The following is a 24118-nucleotide window of genomic DNA, read 5'->3' as shown; positions in this document are numbered from 1 at the left end:
CTACATATATATATATATAATCATAACATAAAAAGAAAATAAATCGACTACTTCATCTTATAGAATAAAATATAACACGCATTGCTGAGAAGTAATTGATAAAAAAAAGCATCTTTTTTTTAAGTACATGGAAGAAGAAAAGCAACTTTTATCACTTTATAAATAAAATAATTTATATAATTAATTTGAAATTATTATGTAAATGATTGATGTAAAATTTTCATATATAATAATAGAATAACTTAAATAATAATATTGTAAGTATAATAAGAAAATAAAGTAAAACTATGATATGTTACATGTAAAAACTTTCATAATTTTTATTTTAACAAAACTGTGGGGAAAGGCAACGACCATAGTTGATAACACACATTTATTACTATTTACAAATATAGATTATATTAAGATTACAATTAATGAAATAATATGCGAGCGATCGAGCGACGTCTGCTCCGCTCGCCCGCTAGTCCTTGTCTTCTCCCGAAGGCAGGAAACACATGCTGACGCAATGCATACGTCACACAGTAGGGGATTAGGGAATATCATGACATAACATTTCCCACATTCGGCCATCATGACCGGACAGGCCACCTCGCCTGAAGCAACATAATATATCATCAAATTAAAAAAAATTATTATAATATAGTAACATAGGTATCAAAAAAATAATCTGTAGATACAAAGCTGAGGATACTTACACAAATGGAGCAAAAAAATAGATTAACACCACAGCAGTTAACTAAAAATAAAAAGAACATTAGTATGACAAAATGAATTAAAAAGTTGATATGAGGAAAAAAAATTATTAGAAAGTTCTCAGTGTCATCTGTCCAAACTCAGGAGGACCTATAATGCTGACAGTTGTATAAAAATCAAGTGATACTGTCAATATTGTTTGTTGGACCAGGTTTCATGTATTCAGCACAAGTAGATGTTTTGGATGGTCCGTCGAAAAATGCACACTTTTCCACATCATATGTGTCATTTTGTTTGAGCCTGGTGACTTTATAAGGTCCGAGAAATTTCTGTTTGAGTTTTAGACCAGGGCCAAACTGAGTTCGTTTGATAGCCACGAGATCATGAAGTTGAAATTTTTGCGCTTGGTTTCGTCGCAAATTATAAGTACGGCGATTTTCGTCTTGCACTTTAGAGATTTGCTGTTTTGCGTCCTTACGGAGATCGTCACGTTGCTGAATGAATGCAGATTTGATCTCCTCGTCGATTAGAGCAGCGATGTTTATGTTTTATTTCGTTTTGCGATTTCATTTTAGTCCCAAAGAGAAGTTCAAAGGGAGTGGAATTGATGCTACGTTGAAAAGTTGAATTAATAATTTGTTGCACGGCGGGAACATGGCGGTACCATTGCTCAGGGTTGGTTATGGAGAGTTAAGAAAGGACAGCGATAATAATGGAGTTCAAACGCTCAACTTGACCGTTCGATCGTGGGAGGCCAGCTGTAATAAGAATTCAGCAAACGTTCTGCAGCAGCACGAGTTTCTTTGGAAACATTTGAACCAATATCAAAAGCTGGAACATCGTCATTTATTGCAAAAATGAAAGATTCAGGAGCAGTTTCAAAGCATCGCTCGGAAGGTTTTGAAATATATATACCGTCTGGTGTAATAGTTAATTTAGCATTTTTAATTACGTCACATCCTACAATAAGAGAAAATTGCATAGAATGATTTGGAACAACTCTAATATTAGCCGGAAAGTCCTGATTATCAATGTTGATAATGGTTTGAAAATAGCCAATAATAGGAGTTTTCGAGAATCCGAAGCCAGTTAACACTCCAGGATTATTTGAAAGTGGTGGGGAACCAAGTTGAATCCATGTGTTTTCGTTCAGTAATGTGACCTCACTTCCAGTGTCAATTAATCCAGAAACTGTGCTATTGAGTATAACGACAGTTTTACACATATTACCGTGAGAGGTTTGTACTGTAATCAAAATCGTAAAAACAACCTTGTATTTAGCGTAGGTATAATGAAACACTCAATCGATTTCGAGGGCAGCTAAAGGTCCCTCCTCATCAGGAGAAAGAAATACCTAGAAAGAAGAAAATAAACAGAAGGAGTCCCAGAAACACGGGGTCCTTATCAGCACTGCACGTGGTTATAACTAGATTTTTAATCAGAGTTGCACTAGCCGCCTACTTTTACTGAGCCAGGCTATCTGATCGAGCATGAAAAATTAGCGAATTTAAATCATCTCGCGAATCTCGGTGTTCGCTGTCATATAAACACCGGAGCGACTCGAATTCAAATTTATTACTTCCGCGTCAGAAGAAACAACGCGATTTGGGCTTGGCGCCGTGGAGGGAGGGGAAGGGGGAACAGAAGAACTTAGACCTACAGGCGTCGGTGCACTGTCGGTGTTTGAAATTGAATGATCGTCATCGGATAAAAAACTAGCATCTAGGGAATTGTGAAAATCCGTCAGATTAGTGAGCGCATGAAAACTTTTTTCACATAAAACATCTTTATTAGTGGAAGCTTCCAAATGTAATAAATTCGTCACTGATATAAAATCTGATAAAGAGAAATCTTTTAATAGAAGTTCTTTATGTTTTGCCAAATCGAAACTGTCCGGGAACGCGGCAAAATTTCGCATTCGCTTTCGCGAAGAATGATCAAAATCGGAATATCCGAGCAGGGTATTAAATAATTTAATAACTCGTGTTGTGCCATATTTAAGAGAATTCGCTATCAATGGGATATCACCTAATTTTAGGGCCATAGTTCTTTAAACAGTAAAATAGGACAATATGAATATGAAATAGGGTATGTATGAATGAGAATTAAACAGTATAAACACAGCTTAAAATCGTAATAAATTATGAACGAATCAGGGAAAAATGGGCCTACCTAACGTCGGGGCAGTCCTTATAATCCGATATATTTCTTGGTCAATCCAATGTAATCCAAAATCGAATTTCGATTTAACGTCCAAAATCAGAAGAACGGACAAGTAACATGTAACATCATTCACATATGTCGTCCAGAATATTAAATCGTCATAAAGGCACGTCTTCATTCACATACGTCGTCTGGCTTGAAGAATTATATTAAATCGCCATAAAGGCACGTCTTGCCTTTGTTAGTTTTCTGAACGTCTTTAGTGATTGCTGGTGTCTAGGGTTCGATTAACGCATGCACAAAAGGCACGGTCGAGCCCCCAAAATGTGGGGAAAGGCAACGACCATAGTTGATAACACACATTTATTACTATTTACAAATATAGATTATATTATGATTACAATTAATGAAATAATATGCGAGGGATCGAGCGACGTCTGCTCCGCTCGCCCGCTAGTCCTTGTCTTCTCCCGAAGGCGGGAAACACATGCTGACGCAATGCATACGTCACGCAGTAGGGGATTAGGGAATATCATGACATAACATTTCCCACAAAACTGTTAATTACAGAAATAATAAGACATTTATGGAAAAAATCAGAAAATAACTCAGATGTACTCGAACTCACAGGGCGTTGGTTGAAGGAAAATCTAAATATTTCGACAAATAACTACGAAAAATTGTAAATATAATCGAATGTAAGCAGATGATAATTTAAGCCTTTCTGGTTTGTCAGACTTCTGGGAACATAAGATTATAGTAATTCTTAAACGGCAAAAAATATTCCAGCAGATTTAGTTAATGTTAACAAATGAGGTAAAATAATACATTGCTCTATAGCTTACAATAGCAAATCACTTGTAACAAAGTGAAAAGTTATTCTGTTCATAAAGAAATCAATCGGAAATTACGATCCGAAAGAAATAATGCATCATAACTTGATTAAATTTGTTAGAATAACAACAAAAACTTCAAACGGTTTGCGCTATGTCAGTAAATTAAACGCTGAAAATAGCAGCCGCTATTAACATGTGATTTCCATTGGCAATTTCATTGGCTGTGGCGAAATATGTCAACGATGACAATGTATCCTGTCATGCACAATGATCATGCCCCAGAAATGTTTCCGTGTGTACACAGAATTGGCGCAGATGCCGCCGACTTGCTGAGATACTTATTTGGAGATATGTCTCCTCACGTAGACGGGACTTTACATATAGCACATTCACACAAAATCGCTCCAGGTTAACACTTACGTGCCATAATGGTGCCCCCTCATCCCTCATAAAGATACTGGCACTTCTAAGTAGGCTTGTGTTCAAAAAGACATAAAAGGTGCGGGTAACTTTATGTCTGGGCATCGCTGTGAAAGTAAGATTTTAGTTTGCTACTTTATACTACAAAATAAACAAAAACTCAGCATCGTAATATCATAATTAATTGCAGTAATTAAGATGTTCTTAATCGTGAGCAGAATTTCTAACTACCTAACTTTAGGGAATGAAACTCTTATATCTATGAATTATCCAAAGATTTAAACGGAGAAAAAAAAAACAGATCACGTATTGATAACACTGATTTATAACAATATCACTTAATGTGATAGATCAAACAAATTATTAACACAATCGATGCCTTATCTTTTTTTTTCAGCTGGCCTCTTATAGTTTGACTCACGACATAGCGCTAGTAAAGCTGAATGCTCCAGTGTCTTTCAATGACGGAATCCAACCAGCTTGCCTGCCTCATCTAGGTTGGGAAGTGAAGCCTGGATGGCACTGCTATACTACAGGATGGGGAGAAACCAAAGGTAAAAACTATATCTATTTTTGAAGAGAATTTAACCAACACCATACCTAACTATTAGAAATAGTGCTGATCTGACCGTATTATGGATGACTTGGCAAATAAATATCGGTATTTAAATATTACGCAGTATCCGCATGATACACCGTCAATAATACAAGCCAAGACTTTGCTTTGTCACTGCGATACCCTAAGAAGTTCTTCCGAATTTTTCCAGCAAAAAGCAATTTTGAGTGGGTTAAAGAAAGGTGAGAATGGCTTAACTTATTTCGTTTCAGCATCCGTTTTAGATCATTTAGAGTAAGCATATATCTGAATTGTATCAGTTTTGGGGATAGACCTTTTACTATGCAACGTTTCGAAAACAACGTCCATTAGTCCAGTATTACTTTTTATTGTATTTTGCAAAACAAGCTTATTAAATTTTCCGAGAAATGAAGCAAAAGCATAAGAACTAAAAACCTTGTTCGAGGGAAAGCATTTAGAGGAGTTCATAAAGCGTTAGAGCCAAGTGCGGAGAACAACATTTCGATGCGATTGGCAAACAAGAAAGCCGGAATTAGATTTCCCGAGAAATGAAGCAAAAGCATAAGAACTAAAAACCTTGTTCGAGGGAAAGCATTTAGAGGAGTTCATACGGCGTTAGAGCCAAGTGCGGAGAACAACATTTCGATGCGATTGGCAAACAAGAAAGCCGGAATTAAAAATTTACTTCATCTATATTCTGGCGACGGAAATGTCATCGTTGAAAGGATTATCGTCGGATCCAGGTTAACACTTACGTGCCATAATATTTCATCATAACTCATGTATCAATTTATACCAATGCTATCGCATATTTAGGTTTATGTTAAACAAACCGAATATGGCAAAACCACTAGAGCTATCTGAAGGAGGAATGCCACCGTAGAGAACTATCTGACAAATGCAAGTAACGTTTAAATGCACAGTTCATATGCATGACAGTAACGAAATTTAAGAAAATATATGCAAAAAACAATGGCTACCACTTTTATTTTATAAAAATGAATACTTATATAGAAGTTGAAGGAAAAATGCAAAAATTGTAATTTTTGTTCGCGAGTGTTGATCCTCAGTTGTTATCACAGTTTCGCCAACAATATCAGTACTGTCTATCAATGTGCAGAAGTCGTTTGCCATATTCGTTGAGGTGGCAGGCGATCGGATGGATGAAAATGGGGATGTTACAAGCTGACGCTGATAGACTTCTCAATGTCTCTCGTAGTGTCGTCCGCCGACTATCGAATCAGTTGGAATCGGAGGGTTCCGAGTCGAGAAGGCGTATTCCAGGCAGGCCTAGAGTTACAACCCCTGCAGGAGACCGTTATTTAGCTCTTTCGGCCCGAAGGAGGCATTACTGTGCCTCAGCTCATGGCAGATCATTTAGTGGCAACAGGAACAAGATTCTCAGCTACTGCAGTGCGCAGACGTCTGAACAATACAGGTATGTATGTAAGACGACCAGTTGTTTGTGTTCCCTCGATCTGAGGATACAGAGGTGCTCGTTTATGTTGGGCAAGAGAACACGTCTCCTGGACTGGTCAACAGCGGGTGCCTGTTCTCTTCACAGACGAGTCCAGGTTCACACGGAAAGTGATTCAGGTCATCAGCTGATCTGGAGGCATCAACGCACCAGATACAACCAATCCCACATTTTGGAAAGACGCGGTTGCAGAGGTAGTGGAGTAATGGTTTCGGCTGGGATCTTTCTCCCCATATGCCGCTGCTATTGGTCGTGGATTTTTTTTTATGGACGACAATGCGCGACCGCACCGAGCTCCGGTTGCTGAAAAATGTTTTGAGGGTCACAGTATGGAGCAGATGGAATGACCAGCTGAATCCCAGACCTGAATCCGATAGAGCATCTTTCAGACTACCTTGGGAGACAGGTTGCTGCTTTAAGTCCTCCAAAGTCGTTAGACGAGCTTGAACAAGGATTCCGTGTCTGGTAGTTTCTTCCCATTTCACTGACCGACAACTTAACGTCGACACGGAACGTCACTGCCACCAATGCATTTCAGCTAGGGGTGGACACATTCCTTCGAACCCATTTTTTGTAATGTTACCACCCCATGTTTTCTCAAAAAAACCGTGATATACTATTTCTCCAAAACTGGATTTCTCAGCTAAGAGTGCAATTTTTTGTTGTAATTCACGTTTGTGTTAAACTATTCTATGTCGCATTCATTAAAGAACTAATTTCTTGTTTCTATGCTGCTTCATTCTGAATTAGACATAAGAAACATGCTGTTCCTTAACTTTTGGAGATTAGTGTACTATCGGGCATTTATTATTTTTCGAAAAAAGGAAATGGTACTTTTATGTTTCTGGCGTGAAAGAAAATCGTCCCGCACAAATTGCGCTGCGGGGAAAAAATTGTTTTTCCGCCCCAAATTTTGAGAGACGGGTCCGAGGGTCTCCCTCTCCTCCCCTACCATCAGCCTCTCGAGAAGACCTTAGAGAAAGGAATTCTCGAGAAGCCGAATATTTTGTGTCCTCATGCCACACAAACACTGTACATTTACAAACATCCATGCCTTCTCTGGGATTCGAATGAGGGCCGTTTGGTACGGTAGTCAGAGTCACTAACCACTATCGCGGTTAGGCGGGAGAAAACACATAATAATAATAATTTATTTTAATTAGAAAACTTATAATAATAACAAAAATGTTTCAGAAAAATTAAAATATGAAAAAATTACATTTATCTCTTGTACATATTTTCCCACTTCCTTGCATGGCGTTTTTTGCATAGATTTCCTGCATCTGCTGTTAACATTGCATTAAAAGAGATTTCTCTTTCTGTACACTGGCGCAACATAAATCCTACTTTTCCTAGTAGGACTAGCGATAGAAACATATTTTCGACGCCAGAAGATCGATGAAGAAATTTTTAATTCCGACTTTGTTGTTTGGCAATCGCACCGAGCTGTTTTTCTCCGCACCTGGCTCTACCACCATATGAATTCCGCTAAATGCTTTTCCTCGAGCCAGTTTCTAGTTCCTATTCTAACATTCTGCCGACAGTTATTAGCATTACATTTCCGTCATGTACGATTTGACTGCTTGAAAACGCAATCATTGGCGATTTCTTGGCAAAATAGAATATGCTTAGCAGTAGCGGATTGCTTCTGATGATACTCAGTTGGGTTGCACTGCAAAACAGTGGCTAACCCAGAAAGTGAATTCGTAATAAATCGTCATCTACCCGATGAATCTTGGATGGAATATTTAATACAGCTGAACACTGAAACAAATTTATTAATTAATGCACATACAAATTGGATGAGAATACGTATCAGAGTTCGATTGCCCAGTGCCAACAACTGTTAGCTTCCCGGCGCTGGAACAGAACATCGTATTCCATGACGGCAGTCATTGTTTGGCGTTTTATTGGTTAACGTAGTGATGCCATTCTCAACATCCTCCCTTCACCTCTGAGTCGCTGGATAAGCTATTCAAAACTTCCAAGTCTATCAAATTCAGTTTGACTCGCATCTTAACAGTTCTACCAGATTGTGTCATCTTAGTCTTAGGACAGTCATATGCATCAGAAACATCAGCGGGGTCCGGAGACTTCACTAGCGATTGAGATGATCCAGAAACTTCTAAATGATGAGTCATCTGCACTACTGGACATTGAGGACTTTACAGGTGATTGATGTTTGTGACGATCCTTTAGATGATATGAGCTTAACAAGTTATTTTCTTGTATTTCTAGAGGAAAAACGCGTTGTATCGGGCGTACCAAATTATTAGACTGTGATCTTAATCTAATTGTTCTCACTTTGCCGTCTTTTCCAGGCATCAGTTGGCATCCATTTCCAGGCATCACCCCAGCTAGTGGCCAATTCTGTCTTTTTTTAATACATCATCTCCTAGCAAAACAACTCATACTTGAAACTGTAAATTTTGCCGTTTGTGAACAAGCAGTCCCAAGTATTCCTTTTGGAAACGTAATCGAAGTTCTTCCATCAATTTTCCGCGAAATCTTATTCTTTTTTCTAAGATGGTTGGTGTCGATTGTGTCTATATAATTACATCTCAACTGAATCTATAAGACAAAAACATCGCAGAGTAAGCGGAACTAAGTCTTCTGTGTCTTCGAACAAACCAAGTTGAGGATCTTGAATTTATTATTCTTTCACATTAGCACATAATTGCCAGCTCTTGGTAGGTAAGGACAGTTCTGCCCACAATTCTCTTACGAAGTTCTTTGACTATAGTTCGACCGCCTCATCCGCGACCATGAGCGCAAATACGCATGCACCATTCCGACCGAATTATTCTCAAACTAGTGTGGAAGGATGGGGACTTTCTTTCCCTCGAGCATAAAAATTCTCTCTTCCCAGAGGAAAGAAGACTTTCACGTCGAGGCAAGTTACACAACGCCGCTTTTGGACAAGTCTATGTTTTTTTGGCAGAATGTCAGCCAATGTGCGTTTGAGACAGTCGAACTGTACTCGAACAAGTCTTTCCCACCACCCAACCCCACCAGGCAGTATTGGGGGGGGGGAATGAATTTCCATGATATCTTCTGTATTTTTGTTTATCGAGATACTTTACTCCAATCAATTTCTGACAAAGTATTATAAGCTTCCCTAAAGTTAGTACCGTTGTCTCTATAAATTACTCTAGGTCTTAGGTCCTAAGATCTGAGGATATCCCTATTGGATGAATTCGAAACCTATCAGTTATATCTGGAATTATTTCTAGTACGTTCGGGCCATTATACAAAAGTTCGTTCCAGGAGCATTTAAAACTTTCTCGGGATGACGCGTCAAAGACTTGTCTGATTTTTGTAGAGATACTGTTAATTACAGGGTGATGAGACAAAAAATGTCCTGTGTCAACATTATGAGCTACCTTTTCAATTATATTCAATTTTTCCTATTCCCGGAAACTCGTAATAATCTCGTAGTTCTTCCAAAAATGCTTTATCTTGTACTCGCTGACACATCCTTTTATGCCGCTTCCAAGCTAAATCTTTATTTGTCGGCAAATCTGTCATATCAGATATTAAAAGGCAGACAAAGTTCATATCTACCGTCTGAAAGAATTTTCGCACTAAATTCTTCCAAACTCTAGAACAGGGGTTCTCAACGGTGGTACGCAAGAGAAAAATAGCTGGTACCCAAACTTGTATTTAAAGCGGCTACTCTCGAGAGACGTTCGGATTACCACTTAAATTCACCATTTTTACTATGTTACCGGCAAAGTATGACACGCCGGCATTCTACAGAATACCACTTAGGTATTTTATAGAATGCCTGGCGTTTTCCGCAAAGTATGAAATGAGTAAGAATTATTATATACTCTACCTAGGCATTGTATATATTACGTAGGCATTCTATAGAATAAAAAATGCTCTTTAGGCAAAATATGACAAAAAGGGTCATGATAAGGCTGTTACATAAAAGACGTTCATTTCTCAAAAATACAAATGTTAATTTGAAAAAATAATGAAAGACTGCCATTAAAAACTTTCATCCAAACTACGTAAAAAAATTAGTTTTATTAAACAAAATTTATGGCTTTCTTATAAAAAAATAAGATATGAACTTGCTTGTTGCACCAAGAAGGGAAATAATTTTACTTTGAATTTCACTAAATTGTGTTTCTTATAAAAAGTAAAACAGGGTCATTAAATGAACTTTACAAAAAAAAAAATTAAAATGTAATTGTTTAAAAAATCTAAAAATTAAATTTAACTTACTTGTTGCAACATGGTAGGCTTGAATGATATTTTAATTTATATTTCATCACTTTTTTCACGCAAAGATTTTTTTAAGTTTTGGTACTTTGTTTAACACATTCACTTGAAGAATCCTTGGCCGCTTCCACTGGACTCAGCAATTGCAACTAACCGGAGAGGAATTTCGCGATTAGGAATATCTTTAATTTTAGAAAAGTTCTTAGGGCATAAAGTGAAAGGTGGCTTCGCATATAGCTGTTTTAAAATCACCTTTTAAAATTTTTTGTTTTGTTACAAAGGAGAGAAAAGAAGTTTTTGTTTTGTTACAAAGGAGAATTTCTAAGCCGGTAGAAATCGTCCTCTGTTACACTCGTTACAAATGCCAAAATATTGCGCGAATCAATTCGGCCGTTATCGACGCCAGAAAACTTTTTTCCCAAATTCGTTTCAATATTTTGGGCATGCATTTCCAAAATTTTTAGAATTGCTTTTTTTAGACTTAATTTTAACTTCGATAGCATTTTCAGTTCTGAAACAAAGAGTGCACAAAATATCCAATTATCATCTTTACTAGCATGGCCACAGAAATTATGAATTTTCATACTACATTTTGCGCATGCATGTGCATCACTGCTTAACTTACTGCAATTTCTTCAGTAAGCATACCATTATCGTGTTGGTTTAATCCACCATCTACAATAATCTCATCTATGCAAAGAGGCTCTTTCTCTTGCATATGCTGATTTGTTTCATCATTTTGCATTGTTTAGAAGCTTTCTAATATTTTTTCTAGCTGCTCCTTTCTATTTATGTCTTTAAAACATTTTCAGGTAGAAAAGAAGTTTTTGTTTTGTTACAAAGGAGAGCACAAGCCATTACAGGCGTTGGTCACTACTAAAGCCGGAAGTGGCGATCACTTTATTATGGACGCTGGGATAGACAATTTACATCCATGCCTTCTCCAGGATTCAATGCCGAGCCATCCAGTACGGCCCTCGGAGTCACTAATAACTTCCCGTCTAGGCAGCCAGAAAAGAAGTTATAAGACCTACTTTAGGTTTTCAACCAAAAAAGGATTCTTGTGGCGTTCTTTTGATTCCAGAATGATAAGCTCAATTTTTCATAAATTGAATGAACAGCTATCCTTCATTCTAATGGCCAGATTTGCTGTTCTGTATCCATGTACTGCACACATGCAGTACCATAAATTGTCTATCCCTGCATAGATCCATGTCCTGCATCCATTGTATTTTCAATATCTTGATTAGCTTTTTCAACATTACCTCGTCTTTGTGAATGGCGAGGCTTTCCGTGAGCGATCTTCATTGCTGACCAAAACTCCTTCAAACTGGTCACTACATTATTAGCAAATTAACTACCATTTTCAGACTTTAATATAGATGGCTCACGAAGCAATGAAAATATGTCCACTAGTTTGTAGGCTACTTCTGTTTGATATCAGAGCCTTCAGAATCACAAATTTTACGAGATGATCTTCATACATCATTTAATATACGTAGATTTAATACACTACTATAAAGAATACAATAAATTTGTATTCTCTATCTGGCCGAGACTGGAAATCAATAAGGTCTACCTGGCAACACGAATTAAATTCAGAAGAAAATCATAAGTTTCACAACAATGCCCTTTTCAATACTTTTTTGTTTTTCCTGACAGGGATCACAATGGTAGATTTACAGTTTAACATCTTTACGCGTAACGTTTTCGTATTTGGTTGAAAATTCTTACAAAATTCCATCACGTTCTCTGTGTTCAATAGCCAAATGAGTTTCATAAAGTACGAGAAATAACTCAGTGTTCGTGATATAATACTGTATAGTAGTGACGCCTTCTCCAACAGTGCAAGCTGTTTTGTTTTCCACAAACATCATAGCATAGCATAGGTATTCAGCGACCAATAGTACCGTGCTTCCTTCTCAGTAATGTTTTTGGTTATTTTTTACATAATTTATTAACTTCTAATAAGTACTTTCAGTTAAGAACAAACTGTTTTTTGCAGCATAAACTCGAAGCTTATACAGTTCATCTTTGTATCCTTTCATTGCATGTCTATTGACTGTGACTCCTTTGCCATCACTATATTTTGCTCTTCCATTTTTATGCAGCAAAAATAAAGCGCAAAATGCAAATGGTAAATTCTGAACTTCAGCGAAGGAATAAAAGTTACGTGCCTTGCCATGTGATATTCAAAAGGAGGGGCGGAGAATCGAAGACACATTTCATACTTTGCTGGTTTATCATTTGGCATTACATAGAATGTCTAGGTAACATGTGAAATGTTTAATCTTTTCATACATTGGCGGGACAGTTTTCGGCATTCTATAAAATGCCCAGGTATTCCATAGAAGGACAAATTTCATACTTTGCAAGTAACAACTGCATCTTTTGGAAATATGAATTGTTTTAGTATGCATCGCTAAGTCTAGCGACTTATCGAGATTCTGGCGATTTTAATAGTACTGTTGCCTTTTATATGGCAACTTTATGAGGACTCAATTATATATAGCACACTTTAATTTGTGAATGTAACTTCTTTTATAAAAAAAAATTAAGCGATTCTTTTAATGAAATCTTGTTTTCTTTCCTCAGGATCGGGATCTTCAGACGTACTCAAACAAGTGCCACAAATCGTGCAACATCCAGACGACTGCCAATTCGATAATGAAACACAAATCTGCGTAGAGAAAGAACAAAACTCTCCATGCCACGTAAGAAATTACTAGTAGAATAAATAAAATTTCGGGATAAGATTTTTATTCTGGGAATTATATATCTTTATTTCCTTAAGATTCGTGTATGGAAAAGTAATGCTGCGATTCTTCAGCAGCAGTTCTCTTTAAACGTTTAGATCTTATCCACACGCTTTCCCATTTTCTCCGCAGAGGGTGTTTACACATTTTTAGAACGATTTGGGGATCATTTATTTAATGTATAATATGCAAAGAGTGTTTTTTTAAATGTTCGAACCTTTATTCTGAACTATAATCATGATCATCTACTATCATGATTTCCACTATAGAAAGACTTTTCCTAAAATTTCGAGGAGTATTGATTTCCATTCCTCTTCTACTACTGTTCAGAGTCCATTAATCGTGGTGGTTTAACTCTTAGTAAGAGCTCTTTTCAAAAGACCAAAGATATAATAGTCCACAGGTGGAAAAATCAGTGAACTTCCCAGGAATACGTTGAAAAGGTACATATGCAATACCTGAGACAGTCTTCATTTTTTCCCCAACGTATGCTGTGGTACTTTTAGAAATACGACTTATAGCTTTGTCTTGTTGAAGTTTCACTCTTTGAAAATCATTGGGATAAAGAAATGGAATTTCTTCTCTAAATATCAGACGAAAATCTTTCTATAACACATTTAGTTAGACATAGATTTACACACATAGATTTTAAAATTTTTCGTGTTTCTCACTTCCCATTGTGAGATAATACTGCGACAATCATAAATCCCTTACTGAAATTTCATTTGCATTGTTAAAAACAGGTTTACATATTTTTCTCTTCGTTTTCGATAAAAGTAGAACTTTTTCGTTGCAGTCATTTAGGTAAACCCATGCTTCATCAAGCATCACAATGTATTTCCATTTATCTCCTGCTAAATAGTTTTCACATAGAGTTCTACAAATTGTTTTGCGTTGAGTCATATACCTCGACAAAAGCTGATGAACATTGTGTTTTAGCTTTTCTAAACTATAAATATTGGTTTATTATTTTATTTATTGTTGCTGCAGATGTCTTTAAATACCTGGGAATTAATTTCTGCATAGGTGGATTTTCTCTTGTTACCAACGATTAACTTAAAAAAAACAATATGTACCTCTTTTCAGGTATTTGTGTGAATTCTTCTTTCTAAGAAGTAATAACTGACGGTTCTTTTCTTTTCGATTAAAATTATTCCTTATTTTGCATTTATTTTAATACCATTTTTTTCACAGCTTTTTTGAATTATGGAACGTGAATATTTCTCTTTGCAAAAAGCAGAAACATATCTTTCAATCCACAGCTTGTTTACATGCGACATTTTGAAAGAATAAACTTTAAAGTAGCATGCGTTCTCACTTCAAATAATAAGCCGTTGCCAGAAACGTTTTAGTCTAAAAAAAAACTACTTTATTTCTTAATTCTTCATCGAAATAATTCTAAAAATGTGTAAACACCCTTTGTATTTTAGTGGCAGCAAAAAAGGCCCTTTGTTTTGTATTTCTTTAACATTTTTTTATCTGACAAATTCGTACCAGATATAATATGCAGTAATTTTTGCTTTCAAGTACAAAATAGCCATCGGCCTATGTAACATTTTTTTTCGTATCTAAACATGCTTTTTCACCCAGCGGGCAGAAAAACTCCGCAGACAAAAACACATGAAGATAGGAGGAGAGAAATCGCGTTAAAGGATGTCAACATCCTTATACAAGTCAGCGGCTGCTCGTAAAGACAGAAACCTTCATAAAGGTGCCCAGGCATAAGGGTACGCATATCCTTATAAAGATTCAGTTCCTAACTTGAAAAAAGCAACTCGATAAATGTGGGACCACAGATATGCAAGTCAAATTTTCGTTTACATGAGTGATTAATTAATTAAGCAAGGGATTAAACAAATCTTCGCCATTTTTATGAAAAACGGGGACTTTTCATAAGAATGCCCAGACCTTTACAAACAACGCTAAATGTCATAAGCCTTTATGAAAAATAATCGGTTGACATAGAGATGCCCGAAGCTTTATAAAAAAAAAAAAAAAAAGGTGGATTGACAGAAATGTACTCGCAGCTTCACGAAAAATGTTAGATTGGCATAAATGTGCCGATGTTTTTGTCACCCAGTATTTCAGACTTTGTCTATCAGAAAGGGATTCGAGTACTTCAATAAAATAAATATTATTTGCATCAAAATGACAAACAGCTATGTATACTATAAAAGTGAAAAGACTGCCTATCGTTCTCTCTCTCTCTCTTTTTTTTTTTTTTTTTTGATATTTTTCATTTTGAATGAATATAGACCGTAAATTTAATACAATATTTATGACCGGTATTCTATTAAATGTTAAATTTCTTATAAATTCTATGTAATGGTCTAAATATTTTTGTTTCTCCTTGAAAGAAAAAGATTTCAGAAATTTATTTCTGTTGTTACTAAGGAAAAGACATAGCGGAAACTTGAGCATTTTTTTAATTCTGAAATATAATTCCTAGAAGTCAGTTTAAAATACAACTGTGAATTTTCTTCACATTTGCTGTAAGTATAACCAACTATGAGATGAATCTTGAAAGTAAAAAATGATTAATAATTACTTACGATGTACAAATGAATTGCATTAACGAAATCTTATCATACTGTGTACAGCACAAAGTAATGCAAAATTTTGATAACGTCATCAATGATTTTTATGACATTAAAGCATAAGAAATGTATCTCAATTTACAAAATTGAAATTAAAATAATATTTTCATTCATGTTCTTACATCGTTTTACAGCAATTTTGGTGAGAAATGAAAAGAGTCGCAAATTCAAATCACCATAGGTGAAAAAAAGTGCTTTATCTACCTCTTTGGTTTTACTAAAGTTGCTGGTTTCCCATTTCAGATCTAGTCATACATTCATTCATGTCCCATTATATAACGGCATGTTACCCTGATAATACAGCATCACTCGTTTAATCAGCTTTGTTGCCTTATAAACTGCAACTAAGCTATTGCTATTCTATGCGACAAAATATTGTTAAACTGACTGCGACGGTTATTTGAAAGTTTCATCACCAAAACACTTTCAGTTCATAGACCTTATAAGAGATATACTAACCCAGTGGGCAGGGCGCGCGTCACCCACACGTCCGCAAGAAGGAATAGGGATGGTCTGGTTTACTTTAACATAGAAACCCATGGCGTTTGTATCACTTGTTTTTAATTATTAAATGTCATACATTGAATAAGTGATGTAATTATGAAAGTCACAGTTTTTTCAAATAAAATTTAATATATCTCTTTAAAGCACTTTTTACTGCATTTTGCGCATTCTTTTCACGCATAATTCTTGTATAAACATCTTTGGTAAAAACTCCAAACACAAAATTTATGAACTTACGTCTGAGTACAAATAAAGCAAAATTAAATAAGATTGATGGTACATGAAGCTTTGAAACATATAAAGAAAAATTAAACAAGATCTGATATATATTTTTAATTTTATTAGCATTTTCAGGCAGTGGTTTTTAAAATTATTATAACATTGCAAGATGATCATTTATTTAATTATTAACATCATATAATGATTATTTATTTTAATAACTCATAAAATTCGGATCATAAACTTTTCTCAGTGGAATTAAAAAATAAATAAGAGCTGGAAGCACTCAGATTTTATGTTACGCAACGCTTTTTGTGTTACCTCTACTTAATGAATAACATGTTCTTCGCACGTAAACCACATAAAATTCAATTCAACAGCAGTATCACAAAATATTCAAAAACAGCGTATCTTTAGAATTTCCACGCTGGAGATAAAAATGTTATTTTCCGTACAGTGTTGCTATTGCTCGCTTTGAACTTGTTGAGTTTGTTAACCAAAAATTCTTTAAAGTTTTACAAAATATGAAATGGATTAAAACAAATTCGAAATTCGGCTGTTCGGGTGGAAGATTACGTTATTCAAAATTCGATGGGTCTAGATACCATCGTTTTTTCACAGTGCGAGAAACATACATGTATTCATGCAGATTCTTCATTATTTAATTTCTTTAAATATAATACAAGGCGATAATATTTTGTGGCAACAATTTGCAAAGTGAAACAGACGTTTATAATGAAACAGCGCAAAATGCCGTTTCGAAGCTAGTAGCCTTTCTGGGCTAATAAATTAAATTCACCGTAAATAAAAAAAAATCTTATGCAGAACTAGAATTAAATTTTAAAAAATAATCACTATAAAATGTTAGCACAATCAATTATTACAGTTTATAATTTCGACATTAGAATAAATGTATAAAAATTATTAAGGTGTTAAAAGTGTTTATCACTATGATGTATTGGGAAATATAATTGAAATAAAACTCCTTTATAAAAAATATGCTATAATATTCACCTATAATCTTAAAAAAAAGCAACACAACTTAGAATTTTAAGCAAAAACTTTCAAAAATTCATTTTAAGGTATTTTAGTATTTTTTACTTATTTACACCAATAAAAAGCATAAAAATTATAAGAAAAAAATTCTTTGTTTGAAATTTTCTATTAGTTCAGATTTAAAATACTATTTTCTAAAAGAAGTAGTTACAAATTTTCTTACAGCATAAGAAAAGCTAAAAAAATAGCCAGGCCTGAAAGCGTGCAGCAGCTTTATAATTATTTGGAAGGTTAATTATGCTTGATAAATATGCTAAATTTTTAAAAATCAATCTCAGTTTCAAAAATTAAAAATATCTAAAAATTCTAATTTGTGAAATGAGGCGCTACAACCAACTTTTTCTTGACAATTATACACACTGCAATAGCCAACCATTGTAAGTTTCTGCAAGTAGTCCCTACTCCTCAGGATGTGGTCAAGGTGACAGGAGGGAATGTGTCAGAAGAGGGAGAAAAACTATTTGGGTTGGTCTATTTCTTATAAGGTCCATGTTTCAGTTTCCTTTGATGTTGTAGCGATCACATGGTCCGAGAGACTTCGTGTAGATAGTTGCTTACTTGCTTGCGTCGCCATCTATTAGTACCAATGAGAAGTGCAGCAGTGCACGAATTTCGCATGCCCTTTGAAGATGATAACCTAGGGATTCGATCGCAGGTCTGTTACATGCGAATTGAATTCTCTAGTACTAGCGCAAATGTCCTAGGTTCAAGAATTCCGACTTTTGCAAATTTGCGAGCACTAAATGACTCTCAAGATCACTACAAAGTCATTAATTGTATTTCCGTTTCAGAATCTAAAATTTCATCTTCGTAACCTTGGTGAAAGTATAAGAAAAAAATCAGAATAATTGTCTAGAATAATCATACTTTCTACAGTTTCAGTTGATGAATAAAATCGGAAAACCTTACGCGATATCTATAAATTTGTGGATTAAAATTTGACCCAGCAGATTTACTTAATGCATGGAAGTTGCTTTATTTATCATTGGAAAGGCGGTTAGTTTATAATGCCGTCCTTTAAAATAATTCATTTTACGCTTTTCTGCATCAGTTTGTATACATTAGCATAATTTTGCTGATGAATTACTTCTTCATTTCAACTTACATGAATACTTCTACTACAACTAGACTGGAAAATTCAGTTGCCTATTTTCATTTATACAGACACTAAAGACACATCATAAATTAGAAGACCTGACATCATAAATTACAAAATTATACCATTAGGATTTTCATAGCCACGATAGTGTAGTAAATATGCTAGCTAGTGAAAAACTGTTGCCAAAAATTGGTCCTTAAAAAAAGTCAAATGCAAGATTGCCTGGGACAAATCACTTGATTATAATGGAATACAGAAAGCAGAGTGAAAAGCCATAAACTCCTCCTCTTTCATGTTTATATGGTGGGGGGGGGACGGGAACGCCAACTGAGTTTAGAGTAAAATTTTTACGCTGGCTTGGAGGAAAGCTGAATCCAGGCAACACTATATAGAGGGTTCGTACACACTTCAGCACTTGGAAATTAAGTACTTTTAAGGACTATCAATAAAAAATTATTTGAGGACCTATGAAGCAAATAAGAACTGAATAAACTAAAGCAGTTATCTACACCCGAATTTCGCTTTTAATAATACCACTTTTGTAATCTGTAAGAATAAAATAAATTTATAAATAGTATACATTATTATAAACATAATCTAATATTTAACATTAAGTCAAATTTTCCAAGTAATTATTTGTTTTAAGATTAACTTAAAACAAATTCAAGAACAAAATGACGTCACAAATTTTTCAAGTAACTAGCATTAAAATTTAAAATTTTTTAAAACTTTTATATTTTACATCTGCAGCAGACCCAATATTTTAAAGAAAATTAGAAGAATTTTGTTTAAATGTTGCCAACATTTAGCTTAATATTGATTCTTTCTTTTATGCCTCATTTCATCATGTACTCTCTCAGTTCAGAGGTAGTCGGAGCAAATTTTATGTCAAGTGGCATAAGTTAAACTATAAAGTAAAATAATAATAACGTGATTCACAACAGAAACTTGGCTATTGCTTAGAGATACTGATCAGAACAGACGTGAACGCCTGTCATCAGGAAGTGCTGAAAGTTAGTTGCAAGTGGCATAAACTGTAAAGTGGAATAATAATTAAAATGCCTCATAACAGAAGCTTGGCTGTTGCCACCGCAGTTGGTTGCTTAGAAACAGAGAACCACTGATCAGAACTGACCGTGAACCCCTGATGTCAACAAGTGTTGAAAGTTAGTTGCAAGTGGCATAAGTTAGGCTGTAAAGTAAAATACTAATCAGCATGACTCATAACAGAAGCTTGGCTGTTGCCACCGCAGTTGGTTGCTTAGAGACAGAGAACCACTGATCAGAACAGACCGTGAACGCCTGATGTCAACAAGCGTTGAAAGTTAGTTGCAAGTGGCATAAGTTAGCCTGTAAAGTAAAATACTAATCAGCATGACTCATAACAGAAGCTTGGCTATTGCCACTGCAGTTGGTTGCTTAGACAGAGAGCCACTGATCAGAACAGACGTAAACGCCTGATGTTGGCAAGTGTTGAAATTTAGTTGCACTTTATCTGACCCAGATAGTCTCATAGCTTTAGTGTAGATTTGTTGAAGTTGTAATCCAATTAATATACAGTATTTAATATAATAAAGTTCCAATAAGCCACTGAAATACCAGGGATGTTAGGTTGTTTTAGATTATTTTATGAAGTCTCATTAACTGTAAGAAATAAACTTTTACATTTCTGTGTTGTACCTTAGATACATAATAAAGATTAAGGAAAGGAGACAACTCATCTTAACATGTAGAGATAACTTCTAAGGGTTAGTTAGAAATAATTAAATTATATAGTTAGATACTCTTAGCCATAATAGATTTACATGGTTACAATCACGATTTTTTCCTACTTCTAAAAAATATCCATTAAGAAAGCATAAGAACATTTTACAGCAGTTATAATTTATGATATTGATTCTAAAACGATAATAGTATAAATGTATATTAAAAGCTATAAAAAATTTGTTTTGTAGCAACAACAAACAATAAAATACGTATGCGTCTTTTTGACTTAAATATTATCCAGATATTTCAACTACTTCAAAACGATATCGTTTTCTTCAACATTTTTTCTAAGTTTATTTGTTTTAATAAGCAAATCAATCTTCCCAGTAGTTTCCTGCTTCATCTCCTATTTTGTTAATGTTTCAACAAGGTACCTGTGAAGAATGACTTTCTTTCTCTTTATAAAAAAAACTTCTTTTTTAGTGAATTTCCACTTCATTTTAGAATTTTAAGATTTAATTTTTGTTATTCTAAGGAGCTGCTTGTCTTAAGAATGTATAGAAGAAACTGCTAATTTTATTTTTTTAATAATATGAGTATTGAAAATAAATAAGAATGATAAAAGGACAAGACCGGCATCGGAGCCAATGTGGCATTATTTTTAGAATTAACCCAGACGGGAAAGTGGTTAGTGACGCTGACTGCCATACCAAAGTGCCTTGGGTTCGAATAACGGAGAAGTTTTATGGATGTAAATTGTATGTCCCTTCATAGGAAGCAACAGCGGCTGGCTGTTAGGTGCTTTAATAAAAAAAATGACTACCGCTTCTGAACTTAGTAGTGGCCAAAGCCTAAAACTGCTAGTGCCCGCGATAAATAAATAATTTTTTTAATTTAGGGCAGGCACTGAGACATTTATGATGAATCTTTTAATTAATTGTCGGTTTTCAGTTTCTTTGCTTTGATGTTTATGTCTAGTGGAAAGATAAGAAAATAAAACATATTAAGAGAAAGACTTCTGGGATCAAAAGGAGAAAATTTAAATACTATTCTTTTCACTTTTTTTCTAAAAATTCTCCAAAAGATAAATAATTCATCAAAATTTTTCTATAAAACACATCATTACGTGTTAATACCATGAGGGCACTTTTCAGTTTGTCTTATTTTTCTGGAAATTTGTAGGTATATAAATCTTGCGTTTAGATCTTCTGAGGTGCAAGTTTCAAAATAAATAAATAAATAAATATCCGTAACAACTCTGTAAGAGCAAAAAGCCAGATTTTTGAAAAAAAATTCAGACAAGACAAAGGTAAAGGGAATTTTCGAAAACTGACACCCATTTATATATTCTGAAACAATTACATTGGGAAATACCCTTATTATGAAAAAAATATATATAAAAGATAGACAAATGAAATTATTTTTGAAATAATTACAGCAGCATTTTTTTTTTCCCCCCTAAGAAGTGTTTTGGAGCATTTATTATCTTCTTTATTTTTCAGAATCAAAATATTTGGAAGTCACCAAAAATGTAATGTCACTTAAAAATATGACAGGCGAAAACAAAAATACTTCATCTTAATGCTATTTTTTAAAAGATAATTTTAATTTATTACAATTATCTTTCATATTTATCAATGCTATTATGTTAGTAAAAAAATAGTCACCATTTTGCAAATCTTCGAATAAAATATTGTATACAAATTGGTTCTGAAATCGCTAAAAAATGTTGATAAGTCATCAAATTTTCTTGAGGTATTATTTTATAAACTCCTCGTTCGCACAAAGAAAAAAAATTAAGAGATGTTTATATTTCAATCGAAGCAGGACCTCGATCTTCTTCCTAAAACTCGAGTATCCACATTTTTTATTAATTAGGAAAGAATTCAAACGTTCACCCATCAAATACATACTGGTCGATGCATCGCCAAAACAAATTCCTCCAAAATATTAATTCACACTCAAAATGTCAGTGATAGAGAAATAGACAGAAATGTCATATGTGTAATTAAGGACCTTTTGCCAGTTTGGGCCGAAATTAAGGAATTTTAAAGACCAAAAATCGTTTCCAAAAAACCAAAGGACTCTTAAATACTTTTAAGGACCATATGAACCCTGCATGTATAAGAATACAATGAAGTCCTAAAAACATATTTCAGATATTCTCATTATCCCAAAGTATCTCTTAATTCATGCATAATTTAAGTTATGCATGAACCCGTATGCCTTCAGTGGTTATTTATCTTTGAAGGTATGTCATCCAAAAGGGCTTTATAAATGAAACTTCTTAAGGGTGAGAGGCCCTAGTGGAGGTGTCTCGAAGGAGAGGAGATGTTCTAACCACTTTAAATGGTACAATGACTGACTGAGTAGCAGACTGTGGGCAGAGGGAAATTGCTGCATAAATAAATATAAGCATAAGTGTATATATTTTTTATTCTTTTATCAAGTTTCAGAGTATTATAAAAGATAATACCTTTTTTAAATATATTTTGTATTAAATGCAATAAAATGGTATTATTTTGTGGAAATAAAAGGGAAAAATTATGTTTCGGTTAATTAAATTTGGGGAAAAACTTATTATTTTGTTGAAATAAAGGGAAAAAAATTATGTTTTAGTTAATTAAATTAGGAAAAAAAATTAAAGTAATCTGATTTTCTCTGGTTAACGAATAATAAAAATTAAGTTTTAGTGCCATATATTTTGTTCAAATAACAGATATTAAGTTTCTGTTTCATGCGTTTTGTTCAAATAACGGAAATTAAATTTTCGTATCATATATTTTGTTTATATAACAAAAATTAAGTTTTCATATTATGTGTTTTCAAATCAGATATTTTGTTTTGAAGTGTGTTCTAAAATATAAAAACCTTTTTATAAACCTTTCAAATTAAAAATCGTTCTAGATAGGCCAGGTTCACCATCCCGCAGTTGAAAACTGCCTTGCGGTAGGAGTGGGGTCGATTGCCCCTGAGACTCCTCAACTACCTCCTATCCAGGATACTGCCATGCTCTGCGATCTGTTTGGGTGTGAGAAGGGGACCATAACCCATATTAGACTCATTTTCAGTTCGGTATCACAACGTGGATTTTGGACATCCCAGCACTGATTATCAAGCATACATAAAATGACATATATTTGTGACTGATACGTCTCTTCTGTTATATATGTATATTCATACCAAATTTCATATGTATTAGTTTTTCAGAAATTCAACATAATGTGCCCATTCTCTTAATTTAGCATACATGTGTATTTCATAGAAATGAAACTCAGAGCCATTTTTCTTTTCTAGGGTGATAGCGGAGGACCACTTGTATGCAGGCTAGCTGGCCAATGGTATATAATGGGTGCTACTAGCCATGGCACTGGCAATAATTATATGAGCGGCCTTTGTGCCATGCCAGACAGCAAGATTGTTTTCTCTAAAGTGGCTGATAAAGGAAACTGGATTCGACAGATAATTGATATGAACAGCTGAAGGAACTATCACAGTTTTTGTTATGTCTGATTAAATAAATAAAATTTGAATATTTCTTTAAAGATTGTGGCTAAAAAATGAAATTTATTTTGAAATCATATATACCAAAAGTTGATAACGCAGTGGACAATACGATTCTGGAGCTGGGTACATAGACAAGTTGCAGTATTCATGGACCGCTGAATGCATTTTATTCCTTGACAAAACAATGCCTTTATTCTATGCAAACATTTTTGATGACAGATAAACTAGCACCAAACATGCCTATTTTTAATGAATTTTCCCATTTTGGTTCATC

General features: G+C 34.5%; 1 protein-coding gene across 1 annotated transcript in view; it reads left to right on the top strand.

Annotated features, from left to right (window-relative positions):
- LOC118184324 (chymotrypsin A-like) overlaps positions 1 to 23882 on the top strand; it is a 61751-nt gene extending 37869 nt beyond the window's left edge. Inside the window, exons 7-9 of the mRNA XM_085810950.1 lie at positions 4513 to 4669; positions 12995 to 13113; positions 23635 to 23882. Of these exons, the coding sequence (XP_085667076.1) occupies positions 4513 to 4669; positions 12995 to 13113; positions 23635 to 23820 (462 nt within the window). The 3' untranslated portion in view covers positions 23821 to 23882. The remainder of the gene's footprint in view (positions 1 to 4512; positions 4670 to 12994; positions 13114 to 23634) is intronic.
- Positions 23883 to 24118: the final 236 nt, after the last annotated feature.

The sequence above is a fragment of the Stegodyphus dumicola genome, chromosome 2 (genome assembly GCF_044657685.1).
Source record: "Stegodyphus dumicola isolate Sdum_Otavi_A_Nest chromosome 2, ASM4465768v1".
Taxonomy (NCBI): Eukaryota; Metazoa; Arthropoda; class Arachnida; order Araneae; family Eresidae; genus Stegodyphus; species Stegodyphus dumicola.
Note: the sequence above shows the minus strand (reverse complement) of the source record. Positions and strands in the feature narration are given on the sequence as shown.